Source organism: Osmerus eperlanus, chromosome 17 (genome assembly GCF_963692335.1).
Source record: "Osmerus eperlanus chromosome 17, fOsmEpe2.1, whole genome shotgun sequence".
In the NCBI taxonomy this organism is placed as follows: Eukaryota; Metazoa; Chordata; class Actinopteri; order Osmeriformes; family Osmeridae; genus Osmerus; species Osmerus eperlanus.
Window position 1 is genome coordinate 10,409,980 of NC_085034.1, and position 23,892 is coordinate 10,433,871.

Below are 23,892 nucleotides of genomic sequence, written 5' to 3' on the forward strand. Positions count from 1 at the left end.
CTGGGAGAGGATGGTGCCCAGGAAGCGGAAGGACTCCACAGTGTTGACTGGGGAGTCGCACAGGGTGATGGGGGTGAGTGGGGCTGTATTCTTCCTGAAGTCCACAACCATCTCCACTGTCTTAAGAGCATTGAGCTCTAAGTTGTTCTGGCTGCACCAGGTCACCAGGTTGTCAGCTTCCCACCTATAATCAGACTAGTCCCCGTCAGAGATGAGCCCATTGAGGGTGGTGTCGTCCGCAATCTTCAGAAGTTTGACAGACGGATGACTGGAGGTGCAACTGTTGGTGTACAGGGAGAAGAGCAGAGGGGAAAGGACACAGCTCTGAGGAGATCCGGTGCTGATGGACCGGGAGTCAGAGACTTGTGTTCCCAGCTTAACCCTTGTGTTATCTTCGGGTCATTCTGACCCATCAGTCATTGTGACCCACCTTCGTATTGCGACAGATTTACCGCATACAAAGACAAAGTGAAGCATATTCTTTTAACCGTTGGGCTGTCTCAGACCCCCCACATTGCAAAGGTTAAAAGAAAATTATTTTAATTTGTTTTTGTATTGGGTAAAATCGGGTAAACACAACGATGGTTCGTTATGAACCTTTGGGTCATGTGACCCGAAGGCAGCACGAGGGTTAACACACTGCTTCCTGTCAGACCGGAAGTCTGTTATCCACCTGCAGGTGGAGTCGGGCACGTTCAGCTGGGAGAGCTTGTCCTGAAGCACATGCGCTTAAGGAATAATTAACTTTCAGTTAATTTGATTAATGTGGTATCTACCAAGGCAGTGGCACACACAAATGTGTATCCACTCACGTTTGTGTGTTAGCGCTAAATTGGTTCTAAGTGGCTCATCAAGTTCTCATTTCATCTTCCTCAGAGTTTCATTGCTATGAGCAGTTAATCTTGCAGTGATTGTCCCCACTACAGATGAAAGTCATTACTGTCAATTAGCGCGATAAATCATGTTTTGTTATATATTCCTACAGTGTGTCATAATAAAATATTCCAGTGATCTTTTAATGAAGCATCACTCTTTACATCTTTACACACTTATTACCCATTAGGTCCCAGAGAAGTACTTCAACTAAAGAGGGTGTTGACCTTGTGGCTTGTTGGCTCTTTAATCTTTCTTCAATCAACAGGAAACAAGTCAGCTGACTCTTTCTGAGGTATTATGGTTGTCCGATATATGGAAAAAACTAAATTGTTCCTTGCCTCTTTTATTGTGTACTCTGATCATTCAGGTATGTATCTGGCAGATTATATGTTACTAAATATACATGCAAATATTATGTTAAATACATTATAATAGCCCATTTAAGCATCAAATTCAATAGGCAGCAAGAAAAGTTAAATACGTTTGGAGTTGTAAAAATCAGTAGTCTACAACACTGGTTATACATTTATTTTTTATTTTTGTTACAACAAAACACAATCAGTAAACCATGACATGTGCTCAGTAAAAGAGCTTATTGCATTTGGGTGTCTGAAACAATCCTGAAATCAGAAACTGGATTGAAAAAAAAATACAGTGCACTTTGAATATTGGTTTTGATTCACAGAACAGCAGGTGACACTCCTTTTCCCTATTACCCAATCTACTGTAGCCCTACCTGCAAACTACCTCTCTTCTAGCTCCACCTATTAAGATGTCTCAGAAATATGACCATGGGGATTTTCTTTTGGCTAAAAGTATGCCAATGTAGTTGTACCTCAAAGGAGAATATACAATTACAAAACATGAAGAACCTTAACATCTTATGTTATTACCCCAGGATGATGTCATACTGCTTATTCACTTTTTATGAGCTCGCTCCCACTTTCACTTCTTTGTGTTTTGGGACGTTGGACAGCGCTTCTAGAGTGCTTATTGTTTTCTGCAGTTCACCCTGAAGGACAGAAATTGCATTGTCATGCTTCTCCAGCCTAGCTGCCTTCTCCACCAAGCCGTCGACTGTGCTCCTCAGATTCTCCAGGTCTTGTGGAGGCTGGGCAGCTAACACGCTCTTCAGCCCCTCAATCTGCTCAACAACGTCGTAGTCCTTGGCAGCTAACTCAGTTTGAGAACCGCTAAGAGCAGCCATGTTGGACTGCAGCTCCACAAGGCTTTTTCTCAGAGCATCCAGCTCCCCCTCCAGGGCCTTTTCCATGGCCTGACTTTGTGCTGCTTGCTTACTGTCGTGGTAGTCAACTTTAGCGAGCAGAGACTCGCCTTGGGAGCTCAGGTCTGATACAGATGCTACTAGTGACTCAACGGTGTCTTCTGAAGCTCTGAGTCGTCCGTCCAGGTCGTCTGATGTTTTCTCTGCCCGGGAAACCTCCGCTTGAAGTTCCTTCTCCAGACTGTGGAGAGCGCCGGTGGCAAGTTCGAGGCCACCTTGCAAGATCTGAGCTTGGTCTGTCAACGCTTGAACACCGGCTTCTGCCCCCATCAGCGACTCCTTCAAACTTCCAGACGTTTCCAGCACCAGAACTCGCACTGCCTCCACTTCCTGGGACAGTGACCCCACCTCCTGGTTGCGTGTGTGGAGCTCTGCCCCCACCGCAGTGATTTGCTCTCCCAGGGAAATGGCCGAGGCCTCTACGGCTTTTTGGTTGGTTCCGAGTTCAGCGACGGTGTCTACGATGGCGGACAGTTCCTGCTTGATCAGGTTAGGGTCCTCCATGTCACCCAGACGGGCTTTGATGTCAGCCAGCTGGCTCTGCGCCTCACCCTGGGCCTCGGTGAATTCAGCCACACTTGCCGCGATGGAGCGACTAAGCTCCACCAGACGCTCCTCCAAGGTCTTCTCCAGGGAGGAGAAGTCCTGCTCTCGAGCTTCCTTCACCTCCTTGATGCCGTCAGAGAGGTCACGAAGTAGCTCGCTCTGGAGCCTTCCGAGGGCATCCTCCACCCGCCTGGTCTCCGCCTCACCCTTCCTCACCGCCCGGCTTGCCCCCTCTAGCTCGGTCCGGGTGGTGCCCAGCACCGACTCCAGCCCATCCACAGAGCTCCTCAAAGACTCCACCTGTGAAAATAAGTCAAGGCGGAACCCAAACACATCAGTACAGATTGGGGCAACTGTTGTACCTCACAGGTGGCTATTGTCTCCATTTCTAAAACGTTTCTACGACAGTTTTTATATCTATTCAAGTGTTACAACACAAATAAATTGACAAATTAACCAACTCCAAAGACTTCAGTAAACTGTGATACAGTATTTTCTCTCATTGTTAATACATGATTTATACACATTATCAGTCAGTTGTACAACGTTGTCTCAAAATACCTGTGGATTACAAGCTGTTTTGAGATTTCAGTTGTAAACATGATCCAAAAATGGATCCATGATCTGTTTTGCCATCCATGATTTACTTCAGAACAAACTAAATGGCTGTTGGTACGAAAATAAAAATCCAACTTTGGTGGAAAGAGTTTGGAAGCCTACAAAACGAGCAATGTTAACATGTAAATGGGAGGTTTACCGTGTACATCTTGTTGCGCTATGGTGTACGTACTGTACATGTTTGCCACCACAAAAAGGTCAACGTTAAACCGGAATGCGTAAACCCCTATGCGTAAATCTTTTTGTAGTAGCAGGGTGCGTTAAGGCCTTGAGTAAATACAATTTATGATATGAATGAGTACAGATATGAAGCTAATCTAACAAAGAAAATAGTTACATTATGACGATTTTTATTTGTTCTACATAAGTTTTAAAAAGACACTAAACTCAGTCACACGCCGATTTAACGACACATCGCAAATTAATTTGGCTACTTTGTTTATTCAGTGATTAAGCTAATACATTACGTTTCTTGTGCCAACTCATCGTGTTTTTACAGGAGGGGGAGGTAGCCGTTTCCCTACCCGTTTCCTCTGAAGGCGACCATGTCCTAAAGTGATACATTTCAATGTCAATGTATTCTACCCCGTTTAGTTCCACAATCTACAACGACTGTTCTTATCTGGTGTCCTTGCCATCATAATCAAATTAAACGGGCGTAATCTATTTGTTTTATTGATTGCTTTACCTACCTGCTGAAGAACATTTTCCATTTTACGCGTGAGCTCTGCATTTTCCTTTAAACTCTCCTCGTTTTTGGTGCTGACTTCATGGACTTCTTCTAGTACTTGTTGCAGATAAAAAGCGGCAAAACCTGCAGCAGCAACTAAAACGATATAACACACAACTGCTATAACTTTGACCCAACTTTCCGACCCTGACCCATGGGGTGCAGAGCCACTAACCCCATTGCTAGTTTTCTGAATTTTCTTCGCCACGTCATCTTGAATATATGGGGCAGAATTCTTTTCGCTTGTATTGGGCTTTCTGTTTTTCGTCATGGCTAGAGATAGACCTTCAAGCAGGGAGGTCTAGGCTATTATAGCTGCGGTAGAAAAGAGATGCTGATGGTAATGGCTTTACTTTACATTCGGCGTATCAGGGAGCGCTTCGTGTCTCTCCTGGAGGTTGCTTTGCGTTGAGGTATGAGAAGAGGGGGGCGTCTCTTCTTGTGGAATCAAAAGTCCTGGGCTGGGCGACTTTAAAATTGGTGGCTTTTGTAGCGCCTTATCCCGTTCCTCCGAGTCCAAGTTGACAAAATATTTCACTAAAACGTGTTTTTGAAGCAGGTGTGACAATAATAGTTATTGGCTGTGATAGGGTAGTGATGCTCTGCAAGAGCCTATCATTTCAGCCATATAACGAAACATATGATAGTATTATCATAGTCTACATATTAGATAATATGCTAATGTACATTTCAGGGGTTAAGGACAAATGTAGGCACTAGGCCTAGACCAGAACTCGGTTAAATCAAAGTTTCAGGGTTAGGGAAGGAGAGGGGGTTAGCTCTGGCTTGCTCCTCCCCTTCATACGTGGCAGCGGTTTCCATACAGTGTACTCAGTGTCCAGTCCTCTTAAATGAGCTATGTTTAGTAGGATTCTTTACCAACTCATACCTCAATGTCATGACCATAACACTGAATAGGCCTATAGCTCGTCATAAAAACACATTTACAAAACGCCCTAGGGCTACCTGCATATTTTAAATATTTAACATGCTAATTATTCGCAGCTGCAACATTGCAGTTTGTTTGCAGATGTTTTTTTAAATTAAGGAAAAGTGTGTTGTCTACTGGATGTCCTGCTATTTAACGTTAGGGTCTTAATTTGAGTTATTGCATTGATTGCATTGTAATATGGTGATTATCCACTAGAGGTCAAAAAAGGACTGATCGACCACTCTATGGCCATAAATAAGTTTGCCCCAAGAAGCAGCGTAATGCTAAATAGAGCCACGTATGATTACATTATACTATTTTTTGCACTACTTGAGAAAATGATATTTTTTCTTCATTTACATAGTTTAATAACATAATTGGACAACAGACATTCATAGCCATTCGAGCCATATCTCTCTGGAAAGCTGGGTACCTATTCAAATAGAAGGGTCTAGATTATTAGTTATGTATTTGTAATAAAACAGTATTTAGCTACAATCTTCATGCCCCCCCCCCCCCCCCCCACCCCCACACCCCCCTGTAATGACCGTCATCCCTAGCCCGCCTGCAAACTCGCTGTCATTGTTGCCCCGCCCTCTAGAAGCTGTGACAGGGGCAAGCACAACACACACCGCCCGCCTCAGGACAGGTATTGCTGGAGAAGATGGACTTGGGGGCTAGCTTGTCAGCTAGCTAAGTGGATATAATGGCTTATACCCGCTCTCTGGAATGCTAGTTTAGCAAGCTAGATTTCTCTCGATTGTTTGTAATACACATGTTTTAACCTTCCTAATTTCCGTGGGAAGGACGCGAGGACTGGTTGCCTTTGACCACTAAAGATGCACCCCGAAAAACTGTCACTGAAGTAATTTTTTTTTACCGCATCCCTTGGAGTAGAAAGCTGAATCATTAATACGGTCATGGCTGGACTAATCAAGAAACAGATCCTGAAGCACCTCTCCAGGTCAGTCTCAATCGATATGTGGCGGAGAAACAAAGGGCAAATCCCCTTGAGGTGCCATCTGACAGCCCAGATAATGTTAGCAGCTTGGTATTTAGCTAGCTAGCTAGCTGGCTCATGTTGCTGGCTAGCTAGCACGGTTAGCTCTAGCTAGCTATCGTGAGGTTTATTGCGAAACAGTCAGTATCAGTCACCTCTACTGTCTAGTCTAGTTTACCAACATGCTAACCCTAACAAGCAGGATCCTCTCAGCTCACCTAGCTCGCTAACAACACTGTGTATGTAGACAACACGTTATCTGGCTAATAATTGTATAAATGGCTAACAGGTCACTGAGCGAACCCATTCGGCAACCTAAACCTAAATCGACACGGCCACATCGCATTGAAACCACTAACTTGGATCTGTCTAGCCTTACAGGATGACACTGACTGTACAGCGCCGTTCTGCAAGCGAGCAATGTTTGCTCTACATCAAATCTCGGTCATGTCATACTGTAGTCACGACTGAAAAGCTAACTATAGCCTGAGCAAGTAACATAGGGCACACAGACTGGCTTATTCCGTTATCCGCTGCATCTTCCACACCTATATCGGGCACCTGCGACACCAGCCAAGGTCCAAATGTGACTTACTTGTCTCCTAGCTTAATAGTTTACACACAAGTGTCACTGACTTGGTTAATTTTGTCTAGTTTCTAAATATTTTAGGCTACAGGACAAGGATTACAGGTTGCAGCCGAGCTACCAGCCTTTCAACCCACTTGCATTATTTATTGTTCCATTCTGCGCCCAAGGGACCTTCATTAGAATACTTTTTCATACTTCCTATTCTAAGTGATAACTTCAGAGCAACAGTTCTTACCCTTCACAGGTGCCGTGGTCCCTTTAAACTGATCAGTGAAGACTAACCTATTTATACCTTATACTTTGAAAGATACTTGACCAAGCGTGACAGGCCAATGCCATTGTTTCAACATCCTACCTCATAATACAGGTTGCACTCCACTTCCTAGCCCAGCTAAGAATGAACTACAGGGATACACCTTTTGGTAGTACCTTCTGTGCAGTTTAACTGGTTCATACTTCATTAGGGTCTGTCTGTCTATCATAGCCTTTTCAAGTATTACAAGCCCCATTATAAAAGGCTATTGTTGAAAACCTATTGGCTATGGATGATTTATTTTCATGTTCATAAACAATACCAAAGCCACATTTTGTATTGTCCACAGCACCTAGCCCAAGGGTTGCATTTGTCCTACAGCAAAAGTGTGTGAACGTCTCTAAATTGTGTGTGTGTGTGTGTGTGTGTGTATGTTTGTTTGCACAGACTTGCGAGTATGCAAGCCCACAATTAGCATCAGAGACTCATTCGAAGGAAATGATGTCATCACTCAGTCCCCAGGGCTGTAACGTGACCTCAACTGTCCTGTTGTGATTGGTCAAGCTATTGGCGGAAGCCCAGCCCTTAACTACTCAGTATAATGAAGTCATGGCAACGTCCAATGCCTGAGGTAGGCATTCTGTAGGAGCAACGTCACAAAGGTGTCCAGATAGATATGGAGTAGAACAGAATAAAGACTGCAGTCAACAGAATAGACTGATCTACTTTACTTAGCCTAACTGAAAGTTGCAGCTTGTTATGGTGGAAGAGTTTTATAGTATTACCTTGGAGGTAGTAGTTAATGTGTTCTTGCCTAAAGACGGCTTGCCTTTGGTGCCATGTTGTGTGTGTCAACACATTCTGAGTACTGTAAACACACACACACACACACACACACACAATCCTTAAGGTAGTGTATCCCATTCTCTTGATACTATAAAAAAATCCAGTCGTTGATGTGTGTGTGTGTGTGTGTGTGTGGCAGCTGGAGGTGTTTTCAGCAGCAGTGTTTGTGTATGATGCCAGTCTCAGGTGGCCCCTAGGGGTGAGTTGATAAGGCGTTGACTCTCCCTATTACCTACAGGCTCGGGTATCGACAGAACCCAGTACCATGGCAGACACGGCAGTGTCTGGTTACACACACACAAACACACACAGACTTTTGTTCGATACATAACACAACCACACTTATAAACACACCACACACACAAACACACATCAAGTAGGCTGTTGTCAAACCCTCCCCTGACTCAAATAGGCGACCCACTTAGGGAAGTAGAGCAGTGGCGATTTCTTTAAGACTGCAAGGGAAGCTCAGCTTCCCCTAACATTTCAAAAAATTCATGGTCAAATATTTACTATTGTGTTAACATTTTAAATGCGTTAGAACACGTTCATATCGAAGACGAGATGTGAACTATCCAGTGAACTAGCCAGTGAACTGAAAATGTATATGATGTAGGCCGAAAATGAGCTTCCCCTGTTTGAAAGACCAGCAGCCGCCACTGAAGTAGAGATTGAATCAGCTTCCCTGGCCTTTTGCAACAACAAAAAAACACACACAAACACATACAGCTCATTATGTACTTCCCCTGTGTTTAGCGTTAGCTACCTCTCTTGTGAAAGCTCCTAAAGTCTGCTTCTCTAGTAGTTGTTTTCAAGCTCTCAGACAGTCTAAAGCCATTGTTTGATCACCCTCCAAACATTTAACAGCCACACCGCACAAGATGTCTTTGGACATTTAAGATAGTGCTCAGTGTCCTGTGCTTGAGAAGTACCCTACTTTTCCTATTTTGGGTTAAACTGATCTGGGTGGAGGAGGACCAGTGTCAGCCTTCAGAGTTAGCACTGTGTGGAAGACAAGTATCCACTTTTGCAGCATTTGGCAACAAGCGACCCAAAACTGTCCCCCCAGCAATAATGACAAATTATTTTGATAATCCAATTGGTCCAATCCGACAAGGGCGTAGAATTTGTCGGGATGCTAGTTACATATACATACCAAAGCCACGGAAACACACAAACTTTCCCTACCAAAAATTGCAAAGTGTTGACTTGGAATTAACTATTGTCTCTATCAAAGATGAAATCAAACCTACAGCCGTGGCCAAAAGCATTGGGAGCGACATACATTTTGTTTTTGCAAAGCTTGCTGGGTCTTGGCATAAAATGACTGCTAATATAATTTCAGTAAGTCATATCATCGGCACAGGGGAAAGTGTGAACTAGTTCTAGCCAGGTGAAATCACTTTCATATCATTCTGATTGGATTTTAAGAGCAGATTGACTGCTGTAAAAGAGGGGACTATTTGCATGTATTTAACATTTTCGCCCCCAAAAAGCTGTAAAAAATATTAAATGTGCCATATTGTTATTCCAGTATTCTATAGAAACGTGAAAACATTTTCCTCAAATACTGAACCAGCAAACTTTGCAAAACACATTTGTCATTGCCAAAACTTATGGCCACGACTGTACACCCTAACACACAGGCATTGCAGGAATGAAACCAGGTAGGATGAACACATAGTTGTCTTTCCATTCTTCTTTGTATGCTCTATTTTTACTGGAAACGTATTTCCTCTTTAGACTTTTTTTATCGTAACATTTTACTCTTCCTATCTAGTTTAAAGGTAGTGTGTAGCATCTAGCTAACTTCACTCTACCCATGTAATAGCGTACCACCAGCATGCAAGCAATTCAGCAGTTTCCTAAGCAGGCACAACAAGACACACAGTAACAGTCTGTCGCAATTACCAGTGGCATTTATTTTATCAATCAATTTCTTAAATTAACCTTAGATTATGTTCTGGCCCACCATCTAATGGCTTAGAAAAAAATGCGCCCAAACTTACTTGCCGACCCCTGCACTACTGAGTCTGGTTGTTCTCTAGACAGACTGGATAAACCAAGTTTGATCGTGGTCTCAGTGTGATTCCCTACGTCTTAAAAGAAGAGAGTGGGGGGTGGGGGGGGGTCAGCAAGGGGACACAGGGCTTTAAGACTTTCCAGACGGCCTCCTGGATCCGTACTGAGATAAGACAAGGACGCTCGGGGAGACCCTGAGTGATCGCTGAAGTGTTCATGGATGTAGTGGTCAACATCTGCTCGTGTGATAATTTGACTGGGATTACGGTTTTAATATCGACTCCTGGTGTTGCCTCTCAGGATGTACAGTACCAGTGATACCGTTTCATAGTCTAGTCAAAGGATGCTTCTGGGAACATTTAAAGGAGCACAATGTGGTGTATTTATTTGGATGGTGTGTGTCTGTGTTTCCTGTGAGGATGAGAACACACACTTTTGTGTGCGTATTGTGACATTGGTCTGTGGTCTTTTTCCAGGTCTCGGTGTCCTCTACTTGTGTAATTGGCGCCCTGTATCCCCCTTCTTTGCCTAACCTTTTCGCTATCCCCACAGAGGCATAAATATTCCATTGCCCTTGGGCACACTGTGCCAACACAAGCCCATTTTACTTAGACAGGTCGGCTATTTGTTGCAGGATAAAAGAATGTGTGTGTGTGTGTCTTGTATTGAGTGTTTGTGTGTGACATGCATTTGTCATGGAAGCGAGGGGATTCTTTTGGACTTGTTTAATTTGAGATGGTGTCGAGCAGCAAGGCTTGTTTACTGCCTGTGTGTATGCTAGCACTGTGTGTTGTCAACTCCAGACAGGCGTATTTAATCAGTGACCAGGCTTATTCATTTAGGTATGGATTTAGGGAGCCCTTGTCAAAGAGAATGCAGGTGTGTCTGCATTTGTTTGTGAGTCATGTTAGGGTCTCTGGTTGGCCCACACGTTTGTATTGCAGGTGTTTCATTTGTGTGTTAGTTTAATTGTTCTAATTTTAAATTGTGTAGATTTTCCATGTTGAACGAACAAGATTTTCCTGCATGTTTCAAGTAGGACAATAGTCTCTAGATTATGAAATGTGTGTAAGAAAGTGGTTAGTAATTTTGATTCGACTCGATTATTCTAGAGCATTCCCCTGGCATATTTAACACTGTAGCCCAGTCATCTAATTGAGAGCCACTGGCTTCCCTCAATCCTGCTTCCTCAATCCCTGGATGTAAACGAATGAGCTTCACTTGAGTTCCCTAACCTGCTTGATGATATTTGATCACAAACTCACTCATGTCCTATTAGAAGCACCTTCTACCGTAATCAATGTATCTATCCAGCCAGAATTCCAGTGACCGTTAATGTAATAATTTTCTATGTTTTGATGTTCTAACTATATCTAATTTGGGACTTCTTGACTAAAGGGGTTGTCTAAATAGGTAGACTAATTTGGGCATCAAATTATTTTGCTGATTTTTGTAACTTTGTCTTATAGTGAAAATGCCACTCCACCATAAAGTCAACTTCTTTGAAAAACATGTCGGTGACCAGACTCCACCTACTGTATAACATATTTTCTATCCAACTTTATTATACTTTAGTCTCATGTTTACTAAATTACGCTTAAATGTGACACTGTCACTGTAATTGCTGACTCATCAGCTTGTCTCCTCTATGACCTAAGACATACGTGTCCTTCCTTCCAACTGCTGCCGGGGCACAGTCAGGAGGGTTTTAAGGTCCTGGCTGTCTCTGTCTACTCCTTGTGCTGAAAAAAAAAAAAAAAAAAACGTATTTCCAGAAAGCATATTCTTGCTGTCCCACTTTGGAGTGCTCTCCTAGCACTCTTTTTCCCACAAAGCCTTTGCTTTCTCTTTCTCTCTCTCTTTCCTTCTTTCTTTCTTTCTCTCGCTCTTTCTATCTCTTCATTCCTCCTCCCTCTCTTTGTATCCTTGCCCCTGTTCCTGTTCTCTATTCTCTGCTGCCCGCAAACATTCTCAGTATTTCTTTCACTTTTTCCTTTGTTTTCCTCCATTTCGTTCTGTCTCTCTCTCACTCCCTCACCCCATGGATCACTCTCTTGTTGTTTGCCTCGTGAGTATCTGACTGGGATTTCAGAGCGGATCACATCAGAGCAGTGAGATTGTGTTGTTTCTGGTGAGGTCTCTCTGTCTCTGTCTCTATCTCTCTTTCCCTCTGTCTCTCTCTCTCTTTGTCTCTCTCTGTCTCTGTCTCTCTCTCTCTCTGTCTCTCTTTGTCTCTTTCTCTCTCTCTCTCTCTCTCTCTCTCTCTCTCTCTCTCTCTCTCTCTCTCTCTCTCTCTCTCTCTCTCTCTCTCTCTCTCTCTCTCTCTCTCTCTCTCTCTCTCTCTCTCTCTCTCTCCGTCTCTCTCTGTCTCTCTCTGTGTCTCTGACTTGCCAGCTACCATATGAGGTCACCATCCCAGATTGTAGTGGAGTGGGTTTGTCCAGGCAAGTTATTTGTCATGGCAAAGTTACAAGAGGTAAAGAGAGGGAGGGAGGGACGGAGCGAGGGACACAGACAGACAGACAGAGAGATGGAGAAGAGGGAGAGACAGACAGAGAGATGGAGAAGAGGGAGAGACAGACAGACGGGGGAACGGGAGAGAGACAGACAGACAGGCAGACGGGGGAGAGGGAGAGCGAAAGAGGGGAGCTGTATCTGGAGAAGTTGACATTTGATCAGACCGTGAGCTTGGAAATAATGAATATTTAACTGAGCGCTGGACTACAAGACATGCCTCTCAACGCAACCCACATTTTGGCCTCACCGACTGTGTTTGCTTACGCAGTGTAGAATTTACCCTGACGTCTGCTGTGTGAGCGTGTGCTTATGCATCTGTATACCGGGGTGTGGGTGTGTGTGTGTGTGTGCAAGTGTGTTTGTCTTGTACGTTCACACTGGCCCTCTGCTCCGCATGCTGGGATGAAAGTCTCTGACTTCTGCCACCTCTGAATAATTAACTATGAGAGAGAGAAAGATAGCTGGAGAGAGACACAGGAAATGCATAGAGAGAGACAGACGCATACAGAGCGAGACACACACAGAGAGAAAGAGAGATGCTGAGAGAGACATGCAATTTTTGCTAGCCTGGTCCTAACCAAACTCTCATACATTTAATTTGTACAGATAGTCTGGGATCCAGACAAGCGTTGACTTCCTTGAAGGCTGGTACTCTGTTGAAGTTTTGAACTATTGGATCTGCCCAGAGCCACTCTGGATCTGCCATAACCAATTGCTAGCGTTCGCCTTAGCCAACTCTTTCACCACTACTGTAACGGAGCTGGCTGCCGTAGCTGGAAAATCAAACATTTCCCGAACCCCGTGGGGAGGAAGGCCACAACATCATGGCCACCAACAAAACTCAGAAAAGATTGTTCTTGCTCTGGATATTTGGCAGCGTTGACACAACGGACCGAATAGCTTTGCTCGCATTTTTCTCCGCCGCCATTACTGAAAAACAACTCAAAGCAGGTCATCATCCCAGGGCTTGTCACCTCCAGGTTAGCAGGTCATTATCCCTGGGCTTGTCGTCTCCAGGTTAGCAGGTCATCAAGCCTGAGCTTGTCGTCTCCAGGTTAGCAGGTCATCATCCCTGGGCTTGTCGTCTCCAGGTTAGCAGGTCATCATCCCTGGGCTTGTCGTCTCAAGGTTAGCAGGTCATCATCCCTGGGCTTGTCGTCTCAAGGTTAGCAGGTCATCATCCCTGGGCTTGTCGTCTCAAGGTTAGCAGGTCATCATCCCTGGGCTTGTCGTCTCCAGGTTAGCAGGTCATCATCCCTGGGCTTGTCGTCTCCAGGTTAGCAGCAGCGGCATGAATCATCTCTTCAGCTCGTTGATGTTATTTAAGGGCTGTCTATCCAGTTGAGCCCTGAACATTGATTTGATTTTGAAACTGGATGTGTCTGCATCTCAGATGAGCAAAATAAAGAGATTACCGTGGTGTCCTCATGGCAGTGTAAAAGGTTGCGTGTGTGCGCCTGTGTTTTTAGTGTCTTAGTCTCTTTTCAAACCACAGGAGTTAAGGGGGGGGGGGGGGGGGGGGTAGCTTCAGAGGGGAGAGCAGGTGACTCCTGGAACTGGTTGCAATCACACCCCAGCAGATAGGAGTTTTACCTAAGGGAAGGGGACATCTGCCAAGACGGAGCCAAATGCAGGCTGGGTATTATGGATTGATTATGCATTTTCCGGAGTATAGCCATCTGCTTCTCTCTCTCACACACACACACACTCTCACACACACACACACACACACACACACACACACACACACACACACACACTGTGTAATAATATAGCATAAGCCTGTGCAACCGAAATACGTCAACACATACAGTTAGGTCCATAAATATTTGGACATTGACACAATTTTCATCATTTTGGCTCTGTATACCACCACAATGGATTTGAAATGAAACAATCAAGATGTGCTTTAAGTGCAGACTTTCAGCTTTAATTTCAGGGTATTTACATCCAAATCAGGTGAACGGTGTAGGAATTACAATACATTTTATATGTGGCCCCCCCCCTTTTTAAGGGACCAAAAGTAATTGGACAATTGGCTGCTCAGCTGTTCCATGGCCAGGTGTATGTTATTCCCTCATGGGAGTTCGTTATTTCATTGACAAGGAGCAGATAAAAGGTCTAGAGTTCATTTCAAGTATGGTATTTGTGTTTGGAATCTGTTGCTGTCAACTCTCAATATGAAGTCCAAAGAGCTGTCACCATCAGTGAAGCAAGCCATCGTTAGGCTGAAAAATCAAAACAAACCTATCAGAGAGATAGCAAAAACATTAGGTGTGGCTCAATCAACTGTTTGGTACATTCTTAAAAAGAAAGAACGCACTGGTGAGCTCAGCAACACCAAAAGACCCGGAAGACCACGGAAAACAACTGTGGTGGATGACAGAAGAATTCTTTCCCTGGTGAATAAAAACCCCTTCACAACAGTTGGCCAGATCAAGAACACTCTCCAGGAGGTAGGCGTATCTGTGTCAAAGTCAAAAATTAAGAGAAGACTTCACCAGAGTAAATACAGAGGGTTCACCACAAGATGTAAACCATTGGTGAGTCTCAAAAACAGGAAGACCAGATTAGAGTTTGCCAAAAAACATCTAAAAGAGCCTGTACAGTTCTGGAACAACATCCTATGGACAGATGAGACCAAGATCAACTTGTACCAGAATGATGGGAAGAGAAGAGTATGGAGAAGGGAAGGAACTGCTCATGATCCAAAGCATACCACCTCATCAGTGAAGCATGGTGGAGGTAGTGTTATGGCGTGGGCATGTATGGCTGCCAATGGAACTGGTTCCCTTGTATTTATCGATGATGTGACTGCTGACAAAAGCAGTAGGATGAATTCTGAAGTGTTTCTGGCAATATTATCTGCTCAGATTCAGCCAAATGCTTCAGAACTCATAGGACGGCGCTTCACAGTGCAGATGGACAATGACCCGAAGCATACTGCGAAAGCAACCAAAGAGTTTTTTAAGGCAAAGAAGTGGAATGTTCTGCAATGGCCAAGTCAATCACCTGACCTAAATCCAATTGAGCATGCATTTCACTTGCTAAAGACAAAACTGAAGGGAAAATGCCCCAAGAACAAGCAGGAACTGAAGACAGTTGCAGTAGAGGCCTGGCAGAGCATCACCAGGGACGAAACCCAGCGTCTGGTGATGTCTATGGGTTCCAGACTTCAGGCTGTCATTGACTGCAAAGGATTTGCAACCAAGTATTAAAAGTGACAATTAGATTTATGATTGTTAGTTTGTCCAATTATTTTTGGTCCCTTAAAAAGGGGGGGGCCACATATAAAATGTGTTGTAATTCCTACACCGTTCACCTGATTTGGATGTAAATACCCTGAAATTAAAGCTGAAAGTCTGCACTTAAAGCACATCTTGATTGTTTCATTTCAAATCCATTGTGGTGCTATACAGAGCCAAAATGATGAAAATTGTGTCAATGTCCAAATATTTATGGACCTAACTGTATAGGATCTGCGTTGTCTGCTGGGCCGGTGAGCAGTGAACTACCTGGAAACTGACTGTGTCAGTGAACCCTCTGGTATGTAGATAGAGGCTATTCTGCTAACTATTAACTAAATAAGAACAGGGGTTATGGACACTGATCTTTTACCTGGAGTTTTGGTGATGACACATACACTTAGATACAGAGTGGACACGTATACACAGACAAACACACACGCACCCTTACCGGTAAGTCATGATGCAAATTCATAGATAGTCAAACACACACCCCTCTCCTGTAGTTGATTAACTAATTGGGAAAACTTGGGGTGAACATCGCACTGAAATGTAGAAGTACATGGACACACACACACACAAACACCCTGCCATGTCACATCTGCTACCAGTTGGGATCCTCACTCATGTCCTACATGGTTCCCTCAGACGACAATAACAGAAACATTCAACAGAAACATATAATTTAGTAGACCAAGGCCTGGCCTCTATGTTTCCTTCTGTCTCACCCCTCTATCCTGCTGCCTACATTTTTTTTAAACAAATTTCCATTTTTTCTCTTCCCACCCTTTTCTCTCCCTCACTTTCGCTGTAATAACTTGGTGAGCTGTTCTGCAGGGTGTGTGGGTGCGTGCTGTATTTTGGTGATTTCTCAACGGCTTTTACTCAGGCTCACTCTGTGCAGCCTCAAAACGGTTATCTACCCCCCAACAGCCCCCGTTCTCCTTCCCTCCTCCACCCGGTGACTTTCACAGCAAGAACCACAGGACCATAAATGAACAAAAAGAGATAAATCTCCCCTTTCTCTTTCTCTCCTCCGTCACCCCTCTATCTACCCCCCCCCATTCTCCCTCTCTTCCCCCCCCACTTCTCCATGCAGGTTTGCCAAGAACCTGTCCCCAGACAAGATCAATCTGAGCACGCTGAAAGGCGAAGGCCAGCTCACCAACCTGGAGCTGGATGAGGAGGTCCTGCAGAGCCTGCTGGACCTGCCCACTTGGCTTGCCATCAACAGGGTGGAGTGCAACAAGGCCGCCATCCGGGTAACATGTGCAGGCATACACACACACACACACACAGTCTCGTGCACAGACACACCCGCATCATTTGATTGAAAATTGGTGATATGATGACATTCTTGTTGTAACGGATTTCCTGAAATTCAGCAGTTTTGCAACGTTTTAAAAGTGTATTCACAAATGTAATCCCATTTTTGGAAGGTCATTTTAGGACCGCTGTTCTGCCTGAGTCTGCACATTCAGTGCCTCCCCTGTTTGATGTACCCTATGTTGGCTTTTTGTATTTGTATTTCAGCTGTCTTGCATCTATGTCTTGCATCAAAACTAGTTGACAAAAAAGTTGAAGTCCACACAGTCACTTAACATTTGATTCATTAGGCTATGCTAAATGAACAAAAACACCCTTCTCTTCAAAGCCCTATCTGGCTCACACACACACACACACACACACACGACCAACTGCACCAGCATTGCACCACACACAATTCCAGAGCACAACAACATTGAGTCACTGCAACACACTGCAATCTAGGCTGTTCTATAGAGTGAAAGGATGTGTGTGTGGTAGGGCTCTGAAGAGATTGTTCATTTAGCGTAGCCAAACAAATGAAATGTTAAGTGAATGTGGGCCCTTGTTGCTCAGGCGTACAGCGCTGGCCACATCCTCCTTTTATGTCCATTCTCACCAATGCTGACAGCCCTAATAAGCATCACTCTGTCTTCTCTGACTTCCACCACTCCCCCTGCTCTCTATCTCTCTTTCTCACTCTCTCTTTCTACATTTTAATGTGTATATCCTAATGCACCATGTTGATAGTCATGTGGACTCCCTGTCAAATATTTTCCATGAATAGAACTATTAAGCCTTTACTAATTCTATGAGCTCCCCAAATCGCAGTGTTCAAGTTCCCGGTTTGCTTCTAGAAGCGGGGAATAAAACCCACTAAACATCCCTAAATCTGTCATTGGTTTTGAGTATGGGCTGTTTAATTGGACATGGACATGAGTAAGAGGCTCTCTGAACAGGATTAATAGACTTTGGAGCTGAGGTGAATGAAGTGGCTTAGCCTGCTGGGAGTGTACATGTTTATTTCCTCTGAGGTTCTACCCTGGCTCCCTTGGAGTACCCGCTATTCTGAGTTGATTTAATGCATGCCCACTTGGTTTGGCTACGTAATACTTGGATTGGAATACCTTACTCTGGACTCATTGGAATAATAATCCCCTGTTAAGCAATTATATATAATTATATATGTAAAAAGCACCTTAAAAATAAAGATTTATTGGAGAGAAAACAAAACTTCCCCTGTTCTCATGTTTGACTGCGTTGCAATGGTTTGGGGCATAACAGGGCTGTGTTTGGCCCAGTTGAGATTGTCTGAGATGGACGTAGTCATGGCTTACCCAAATTATTTTTTATTTTGAACAGATTCCATGGACCAAGCTGAAGACTCACCCCATTTCTCTGGTAAGCATTTGTTTGTAAACCATTCTAATGCTAAGTTCTTGATTAAATCGTAAAGGCATCTTCAGTGCGTCTTCTTTAAAAGTGATTGTCCTACTGTCCTACTATTGTCCTACTTCACAAATAACTACCACAAATTACAGGTTATGGCTAAACCATGGCTGGGAATAAGATGTGATGGGTACATGCTGCTAAATAAGACTAGGACTAGATGGAGTTAAAAGTCTTTACAAAAGAATCTGGGAGTACATACAGCATAATACAAAGAGGTGATTCAGTTTTGATCAGTGAAAGCCTGTGAGCAATAGATAATCTAAGCTAACATTCAGTGACGAAAACAGTTGTGCCATTTCACGATTTTAATCATCAAAACAAGGCTCTAACGATACTCTACTTAAGGCCTAACTTTACTAGGGCAAACATGCGAGTGATACTAGAGATACAATTTTAGCCGAGTCAGTTACTCTTTTGAATGTGCCTCATTACAAGGTGAACAAAAGGAACCCGCTGAAGGTGTTATAATGGTTGCCATCATCATAGACTATCCTTCTCGCCCAAAGCTTGACATAAACACTGTCCCCGACTTCCAGCTGCACCACGACTGCGTTGCTAGCGCTGTCGTGCTGCTGAGCCGTGTCCCAAGTAGACACCAACAGCTTGTTGTTCTTCATTAAAGACAAAATTGAGTTTGAGTTCCCGATATTGTTGTTGTACATGGTGTAGCGCAAGTAGTACATCCCTCTCACCATGGCTGTGAACGAGCCTGTGGCAGGGTTGTAGCAGTTACCCGAGTTGGAGAAGACCATCTCGTACTTCATGATGCTGTCCTGCTCAAATGGGCCCGTGTTCCCATGGACGAATGTTCTGAGGGCGGCGGAGAACGCTACTCTGGACCGTTCCAGAACTTCCTTCAATGCTGTCAGCTGCTGCTCCTGAGCTTGGTTGACGCGGCCCAACTCTTCGACCTGGCTCACCATTGTTAGTAGCTTGGCTTCCACGGATCCCAGTCTCTCCTTCATGGCTCCGTGTTCGCTGAGGACCATGCAGGCTTCAGGCTGACAGGGACAGATCGCTCCAGGCCCTTGGTTCACTTCTTCACCTGGGAAACCTGTGCAGAGGCCACAGCACAGAGACAACAGCACCAGTACTACACTTACCATCATTTTTCTAGACTCTTCTTCAGAAGACCTTTGGCAGTTTTTGTATTATTTTCCTGTTGTCCTGACATTTTATGCTGTCTTCACACGCCCGGTAGTGAGTCATATCTTTTGTCTGTAACATTGTATTGTGTGGAAATTTAGTTCATCTAGATAACATAAATCATAAAACCCACTATACAACAGTTCAGGGACGTTTGATATCAGCTTTTAGTGTTTCCCGCAGATTAGAAAGCATTTCTTTTGGCTGTTTCGCCACCGGTGCTGCATAAACTCGACCACACCTATCAGGTGCGTTTGACATCGGCTGCGGCTGCATGAAACGACCAGCGAGAGTTGCCGCTTGCAGTCGGGGAGGAGTTATTATATTTCGGCCCTCGCGGCTCCGTAAAGTCGGACATTACTGCTTCTCGTGGTTTGCTGCGTTGACGTCAGTTATGGCCTATCAAGCGCTGTTTGCTTACTTTATTGCTGACAAACTGCATGGTTGCGAATTTAATTGTTTTCGCATTAGAACTTGCACGAACCAGTGCACTGAAATTTGTTATTTTATGTGTGGCGGGGTTCCGACTAGCCTGGTCCTAACCAGACTCTCGTACATTTCATTTGTACAGAGAGTCTGGGACTGCTCCATTGACTAGCGTTAAAGATCCTGTAAAGTAAATTCCATGTTTTGCTTCTAAGTACATTATATACGTGTGAAATTAGTTCCTGAAAGCATGTGCAAAGCGCTAAAACTTTGTCACACTGAAATGTGGACAAACGGAGCACGGAGAGGGAACGGAGGGCACGGAGAGGGAATTCCTCGTCGGAGAGGGCGTTCCCTGTGTCCGTCTCCGTAAAAACGGAAAGTATAAAGATCCTGTAAAGTGGACCTGGAAATGAGTTTTAAGTTCGCCACACCACAGAATAATGTGTTATTAACTACCCATCCAAATTCGAATGAAAAAATAACACCGACACGTATGTTAAATTAGGCTTTGAAATCGTGAAAAAATCAGCAGTCTTCTCTGAAATGTGGAGTTAGGGTTAGCGCAACGGTTTTTTGTAAGTCGTCGTCGTCGTCGAGTGTTTATTTACCTAGGTTATCGAGAAGTCGGAGCAAATTTACAAATTAGCCGTTTCATCAATAAAATACGCACATTTTCAGCAACTACACTGCCCAATTCTCGTCACATTTTAATTCAGATGCTGATTTACATGTACTGTTTAGCTGAAATATGAATTGTAAAAACTTAAAGCAATGGCGGTCAAAGGATTATGTTTGTTCTGTTTATCACGGCAACCCCGCCCCTGACGCAAGCGGTTCTTAATACGGACCAATCACAGCCAAGGGGTATCCGTAAAATGACGGACGGACAGACGGATAGTCAGGAAAATCAGGAGGTGCACGTAGAGCTCTCCGAGGGGCTCGGAGAGGGCACGGAGAGGGAATTCCTCGTCGGAGAGGGCGTTCCCTGTGTCCGTCTCCGTAAAAACGGAGAAGTATAAATCGGCCTTAAGGCGAATGCTAGCGATTGGTTATGGCAGATCCAGAGTGGCTCTGGGCAGATCCAATAGTTTTAAACTTCAACAGAGTACCCGCCTTCAAGGAAGTTAAAGATCCTGTAAAGTGGACCTGGAAATGAGTTTTAAGTTCGCCACACCACAGAATAATGTGTTATTAACTACCTATCCAAATTCGAATGAAAAAATAACACAGACAAGTATGTTAAATTAGGCTTTGAAATCGTGAAAAAAATCAGCAGTCTTCTGTTCTTGAGACTGGGGGGGGGGGCGTGTCGCCTGAAGGAGCTGAAGCTCCGCCCCTCGCTGCCTAGTGCCTACCTCCGACCCAGATAATGGACGCTATGTCAAGCCGAACAAAACCGTATAGAATTAGAATTTATTTGTTCAATGAGTGAAACATACAGATGCATATAAATGAAATGTTCCCCTGAGCTGTTAAAGTAAAAATGGACACCAGAGACAGCAGACAGTGAGCTCTAAGTGAGCTCTCCAACTAGGCTACTTCTCACACATTAGCTACCATTTCACCAAAATACCATCATTCTACACCGAGTAGCCTAATATCAAGTTAGCGGTTTGCACTAATTATAGCTGAGATACCTCTGGAAAAGTTATCTAGTATAATTATAACAAGCACACAGAACTGAGTGATGAACTGCTGGCGGCGGTGGATGGTCCAGGTGCGACCGGAGGATGAACGGCTGGGGGGGCGATGCTCGGTACGGCTCCGCGCTGCAAGAGAAGCCGTGTGTTGGTGAACCCTGTCTGTCTCTGGTCCATGTTAAAACTGTCCGCCGTGAAATGGTCAGTGCAGAGGCGGCTGTTGGAGTTTATCCGAAGCTTTCAAGGCGGCTGCAGGCGGCTGCAGGCGACGCCGGCGCTGCATGAAGTCGAACGCACATTGTTCCAGCCAAATGAAATGACCCCCCCCCCCGCCACCACAAATTGCTTTCTATTAGCCTGAAACACTGAAAGCTGATATCAAACTTGCGTCCCTGAACTGTTGAATAGTGGGTTAAGCAAGGGGAGTTTCTATAGCTGAGTAGTGCATTGTGCACAGCAAGCTTGGAAGAAAAAAAGGGATATGAATAGGGGCCTGTGCCCCAGTAGTTTTATGTCTAACAATGCCCCTGGGTTGAATCGCAAAAGATAGATTAAATTGCTTACAGGAAAAACAAAGATTTATTGCAGTTTTGCTTTTCATTCAGCTGCACCCATTCTTCTTTCTCGAGTTTGCTGTTGTAAGCAGATTTGAAGAAAACTGATTGAGGGTGTTGACACTGCGGTGGAGTTTTTCAAAGGAGCATCAATCCCCTGGGCATGGATGAACACCTTTCAAGTTACTCGCTCACGTGAAATTGTTCATAAAAACAGGACCAAGAATTCCAATGTCCCTGTACTTGTACCAGTTACAAATTGCAAAATAAATAATTTACTGAAAGCTAAATGTTCAAATGTACTAAAAGAAGGATCATCCTTTTCCCAAAAGCATCCTGTCCTCAAGTCTTACTAAGCCTCAGCAGATCTGTATGGAAGAACAGTATCCAGTAGGATTAACACAAAAAATCGACTCATATGATTTTGTGTGAGTGTTTGTTAGCATGTTAGCAATAAGTCGATGACATGCAGCAGAGACCTGGAAAACTGCAGCGTGTTAGTGAAATGTGTTTTATTCCCGTCATGGGTCTGTTTCTCAGACTCTGGACAAGGTGGTGATGGAGATGAGTACCTGCGACGAGCCCCGTCCCCCCAACGGCCCATCTCCAATAGCAACGGCCTCGGGGCAAAGGTGGGTGCTGACTCTCCCAACCAGAAGCAGAGTGGTGGTTCAGAGCGGACCTTATCTGTCAGAGCAAACACCCGCTTGTTTGTTAATGGCCCTGATTCGTTAATAACTGGGATTTTTGCCTCCCAATCTCACGTTCTCTCCTTCTACTTTCTCTCCTCTCTCTACCACCCCCCTCCACCCACCCACCCATCCACCACCCACTCACTCCCCCCCCCCCAAACCCCCACTCTACTCTCCGTCTCCTCCCTCCCAAACCCCCACTCTAATCTCTCTCCCCCTCCTAAACCCCCACTCTCCCTCTCCCCATCTCAGTGAGTATGGCTTTGCTGAGAAGGTGGTGGAGGGGATGTCCCTGTCTATAAACTCCATCGTGATCCGGATCAGCGCCAAGGCCTTCAACGCCTCCTTCGAGCTCTCCCAGCTACAGGTCTACAGCGTCAACACCAGCTGGAGCGCCAGCGACCTGAAGTTCACCCGCATCCAGGACCCCCAGAGAGGAGAGGTATAGTCACTCACTTACGCACGCACGCAAACACACACACTCTCACATGCAAGCAAAAACTCACACACACTTTTAGCTTGAGGTTCACCCGCATCCAGGACCCCCAGAGAGGAGAGGTACACAAACGCACTCACATTTACACATGCACGCACACACACACACACACACACACACACACACGTGTAGCTTGAGCTTCACCCGCAGGGTGGTGGGCAACCGAATACAAGAAATGTAAATGTCCACACACAGACCGGAGAAGGGCAGTCACAGCTTGTCGTGACTGATGCCTTGAGTGTTTGCGTGTGCCCGCCAGATCCTGACCTTCAAGGAGATCAGCTGGCAGATGATCCGCATAGAGGCGGACGCCATCCAGAGCGGCGAGCACGAGGTGCTCAGCGCCCCCATACGCCTCATCACCAACCAGTCCAAGATCAGGGTCACTCTGAAGAGACGGGTGAGACGCACGCACACACCAAACACATATACACACACCACACACAGCACACATGCACACACACGCACACACCAAACACATATACACACACAGCACACGTGCACACACACACCAAACACATATACAAACACACCCAGCACACACCAAACACATATACACACACACACACACCATGCACACACCAAATACACGTGCACATGCACACACACACCAAACACCCACACGAAACACGCTGAATGTGTGTGGGCCAACAGCTTGGAAAGATGGCTTTTGTAAACAATGATTAGTATCTACCATACACACACCAGCAGGCCTTGAGG

The 23,892-nt window shown here is 44.8% G+C and overlaps 3 protein-coding genes across 3 annotated transcripts in view; 1 reads left to right on the forward strand and 2 right to left on the reverse strand.

Moving 5' to 3' along the window:
- Positions 1–1,394: 1,394 nt before the first annotated feature.
- Positions 1,395–4,468, reverse strand: ckap4 (cytoskeleton associated protein 4). The gene is made up of 2 exons (XM_062483346.1): positions 4,018–4,468; positions 1,395–3,007 (listed from the first exon to the last, which is right to left on the reverse strand). Exons 1-2 carry the CDS (start codon positions 4,324–4,326, stop codon positions 1,802–1,804), a joined length of 1,515 nt encoding a protein of 504 aa, XP_062339330.1. The 5' UTR covers positions 4,327–4,468; the 3' UTR covers positions 1,395–1,801.
- A 1,134-nt stretch (positions 4,469–5,602) lies between these two features.
- Positions 5,603–23,892, forward strand: part of bltp3b (bridge-like lipid transfer protein family member 3B) — a 33,394-nt gene continuing 15,104 nt past the window's right edge. The window contains exons 1-6 of the mRNA XM_062482611.1: positions 5,603–5,942; positions 16,706–16,720; positions 18,126–18,164; positions 22,525–22,616; positions 22,929–23,118; positions 23,432–23,572. Coding sequence (XP_062338595.1) covers positions 5,907–5,942; positions 16,706–16,720; positions 18,126–18,164; positions 22,525–22,616; positions 22,929–23,118; positions 23,432–23,572 — 513 coding nt within the window. The 5' untranslated portion in view covers positions 5,603–5,906. The remainder of the gene's footprint in view (positions 5,943–16,705; positions 16,721–18,125; positions 18,165–22,524; positions 22,617–22,928; positions 23,119–23,431; positions 23,573–23,892) is intronic.
- On the reverse strand, positions 18,510–19,256 carry LOC134037975 (complement C1q-like protein 2). Its single transcript, XM_062483556.1, has one exon. It carries the CDS (start codon positions 19,202–19,204, stop codon positions 18,644–18,646), a length of 561 nt encoding a protein of 186 aa, XP_062339540.1. The 5' UTR covers positions 19,205–19,256; the 3' UTR covers positions 18,510–18,643.